This window comes from Buceros rhinoceros, unplaced genomic scaffold (assembly GCF_000710305.1).
Source record: "Buceros rhinoceros silvestris isolate BGI_N320 unplaced genomic scaffold, ASM71030v1 scaffold2827, whole genome shotgun sequence".
Lineage (NCBI taxonomy): Eukaryota > Metazoa > Chordata > Aves > Bucerotiformes > Bucerotidae > Buceros > Buceros rhinoceros.
Window position 1 is genome coordinate 73543 of NW_010421398.1, and position 3402 is coordinate 76944.

A 3402-nucleotide genomic window follows, 5' to 3' on the forward strand; every position below is an offset into this window, starting at 1 on the left:
GCCAGCCGCTGCAGCAGGATTTAGTGGTGGTGTCTCTCAACACGTCGAGGTGTCGGTGCTGTCTCCCGTGGAGCGCTGCAGGGTCCTGCTGTGCAATCTCTGGCTGAATGGGCAGGAGAGGCCGCTCGGGGACACTCGGGGCTGGGAGGCTGTCAGCATGCACATGACATGCGGCTCGGTGAATCAGCCCTGTGTTTGCTAACAACAGCTCCCTGACTCACTCAGAGCGTTTGATCGCCTTTTTAGGAACACACAGTGAATAATGAGTTTGTCATGAAATTGCAGACCAGCTAAAGTCTGCATTAGTTTCATAATGAAAGCTCTGCCGTGACCTCCGAGAGCGCTGGAGATGGAGGCTTATTTTTCCTGGAGTAATGATAGCAGCCTACTTTACTGCCTCCAAGAAAGGAATGAGGCAAAATATAGCGCACAGCCATACAGTTTCTCAAGAGGGGGTGGTCCTGTTGGCTTAAAAGTCAGGACAATCTGACCCGTATTTTGTTAGACAATTATATAATTGTATTTCAGCATTTTGCAACACTCCGTAAGTCTTGATGCTCTTGTTTATCCTTTAGTCGGTGTCACAACTATAGCGTCATTCCCATTCAACAGGGCGGGGGAAATGGCCTTTTTGTCTTCAAGGGGTCAGTAAAAATTTATCTGACACAGAGCTGAAGGCAAGTGCTTTGAGCTCTCATTGCAGTGAGAGGGTGGGCTCTCCCCGATGCACAGTCACACGGGGACACTGAAAGCCCCCTTGTAACAGAGAACCGGGTGAGACCACTGCACTATAAAGGGAATTTTTTTTTTCTGTGTCAGTCTGGTCTGGAGCATCGTGGGGCTTTCTGTCATGCCACTCCAGGAGGGTGTTCAGTTTTACTGGTGTAGCTGCACATGCAGAAAGCAGAATGAGGTGCACCCAGCCCAAAAAATGGGACTGAGCTTCAGCTGAAGAAAGAGAACAAATGCGTGGCTGAATTAGGAGTAGCTTGTTCCTCCTGGGCAAAATGTTAACTGGATCACCCTGGGTCAAGGACCGTTTTTATCGCCGGTTGTTTTTCTGTAGCTCTCTATTTTCCTCCTGGTACCACAAAGGCAAAAAGTGGGGCCATTTTTAGTGGCTGTTGGTCTCCCTCCTGTGGTTCTGCTTGCCCAACAGTTTGTGCCATAACCCCCTTGGCTTTCAGCTGCTTAGAAATTCCTGTGGCTTCCACCTGGGGCTAAACTTCTCCGTGCTTTCTGTCTAAGGGTGCCTTTCCATGGGAGGAAACAAAAAACTCTATTATCCTCCCATTAGGGGGAAACACTTCATAGCATCCCCATAGCTGACACTGCTGCAGGTCAAAGGTTTAGACGTGCCCTTGCTGAGGAGGACCGCGAGGTCCTGAGGCAGAAGAGCTTTGCTTTTGCAGCCATCCACAGAAAAATAAGAGTTCAGTCTTTCCAGCGTGATTGCTTCCTGCACTAAGCCAGGCAGCTGCCTGAGGAGCGTGGTGTGGCGCAGGCACCCGTAAGTGAAGTAGCTGCTCACTAATGAGCTGAGCATGGAGCATTTCCATGGAGACTAGTAGGGATTGTGGACACTTAGCTCCTTGGAAAGGCAGCCCCCGCATCCACAGAGTGGGACACCGAGCAGGTGAGCATGAGACTGTCCTAAATCTCACTGAAAAGGTAAATTGGTTATTTAAAGATGAGAGATGCAGTGCAGTTAGGGCTGTCACAACACAGCAGCTCACCAGTAAGGAGCAGGAATCTTAAAACTGCCCTTGCAATATTTTTATTTACGGTATGTTTTGTGGGGTTTGTGGGGGTTTTTGTGCTACTGTTGCCATCAGCAAACCATTTCATGTCATTAAAGAAGAAACGCCCTGAGGGCCAGAGGATCCCTTAGCCACCCTCATGTCCCCTGCTACCCATGCCACCTCTCGAGCAGCCCTGTGTTCTCACAAGTCATGTATTCTCCCAACTCTCTTTTCTAGGAAATGTCCCAGGAGCAACAGAATCCACAGACAGAAGCAAAACACAGGGCACTACAGTTCAGACAACACAACAAGAGCATCGACAAGGTTAATTTAAAGAGCGCATGTTTCCACAATGGCAAAACTAACTGCAGAGAGCTTGGACTACAAAATACAGTATTATAGAGAAAAGATTAAGACAAGATCTACACATGTTGCCTTGCATTTGTGGTAATCTACACCAATGAGAACATGTACTACAGCTATATTTGATTATGTATGGATATATTTGAAATAGTATACGTTGTCTTGATGTTTTTCTGTAATGTAAATAAACTATTTATATCACACAATATAGTTTTTTCTTTTTCATGTATTTGTTATATATAATAAATACTCAGTGATGAGAAAAAAAATTGCCTTTCTTAAATTTGCTGTATCTCATAGCTGTGTATAGTCTTGGGATATTGTATATGGACACTAACAAATCTCTTCTTTTTTTTTCTTTTTCCAGTTCTAGTGGCAATTTTGAGTCTACTGAACTCAGTAGTAGGGTTTTGAGTTGGTCCAAGATCAGCGACAATTATGGATGTGGGAAAGGTGAAGAATAATTTAACCTACATTGAGGAGGGATAAAATATTTCAGATCCGGAGACAACTACATTTCATCAGCCTTCTTCTCCCATACCGTCTCTCTTTACTCTCCCATAGCTTAGGAAGTCTTTGCCTTCTAAATTAAATCCTAACTGAAGGGGAAATGGAAATTCTCAGTAACCGCAAGGAGAGTGTCGGGGGTAATGTTTCGCTCTGGGAGGGAATTAGGTGTCTGTCAAGGTGAACCCTACAAGAACACTTTGCAGAATCTCCAACTCTGGTCACTGGAGTGAGTGAAAATTGCTTCTTACTGTTGATTGAAAATTATTGGGTTAAAAAAGTTAATAACATAATAACAGCTGAAATGCCAGCACCATTTTCACCTCATGAACATGCTGATATAATTTATTTTTTCAAAGAGAAGGTGAAAACCACTCAGAAAATACCTTATGAATAACTTTATGGGTGACCCTGCTCCATTAAATGTAATGAACTCAAATGTTGGCTATACCTCAGGAAAATAAGGGCATGTGTTTTGTCACATCCACATGATGGACAAGATGCAAAGTTATTTCCATGGTAGCTGAAACTCTCCAAATATAAGCTTCTTTCGAGAAGCTCATATTACCCTACTTTGTGCTATGAATTTTGAAGACGACAGAGTGAGGCTGAAGGGCAGAGTGCGGTAACTTCACTCTTGCCTGGATAACATCCACTCCACTAATTGACTACTGGAGTAAATAGCACGACTGAACTAAAACCCCCTGGTAATGATATTCATTGTGCTGCTCCTTTCCAAAGAGACTTTGCCTAGGCAGAAAGTACCCATGACAAGAGTTAGCAGTATTTT

General features: G+C 44.4%; 1 protein-coding gene across 1 annotated transcript in view; it reads left to right on the top strand.

Moving 5' to 3' along the window:
* The window catches only part of LOC104496503 (tomoregulin-2-like), a gene marked incomplete at its 5' end in the record, with an annotated part of 58073 nt that extends 54962 nt beyond the window's left edge, over window positions 1-3111 (top strand). Inside the window, 2 exons of the mRNA XM_010139632.1 lie at window positions 1980-2066; window positions 2473-3111. Of these exons, the coding sequence (XP_010137934.1) occupies window positions 1980-2066; window positions 2473-2569 (184 nt within the window). The remainder of the gene's footprint in view (window positions 1-1979; window positions 2067-2472) is intronic.
* Window positions 3112-3402: the final 291 nt, after the last annotated feature.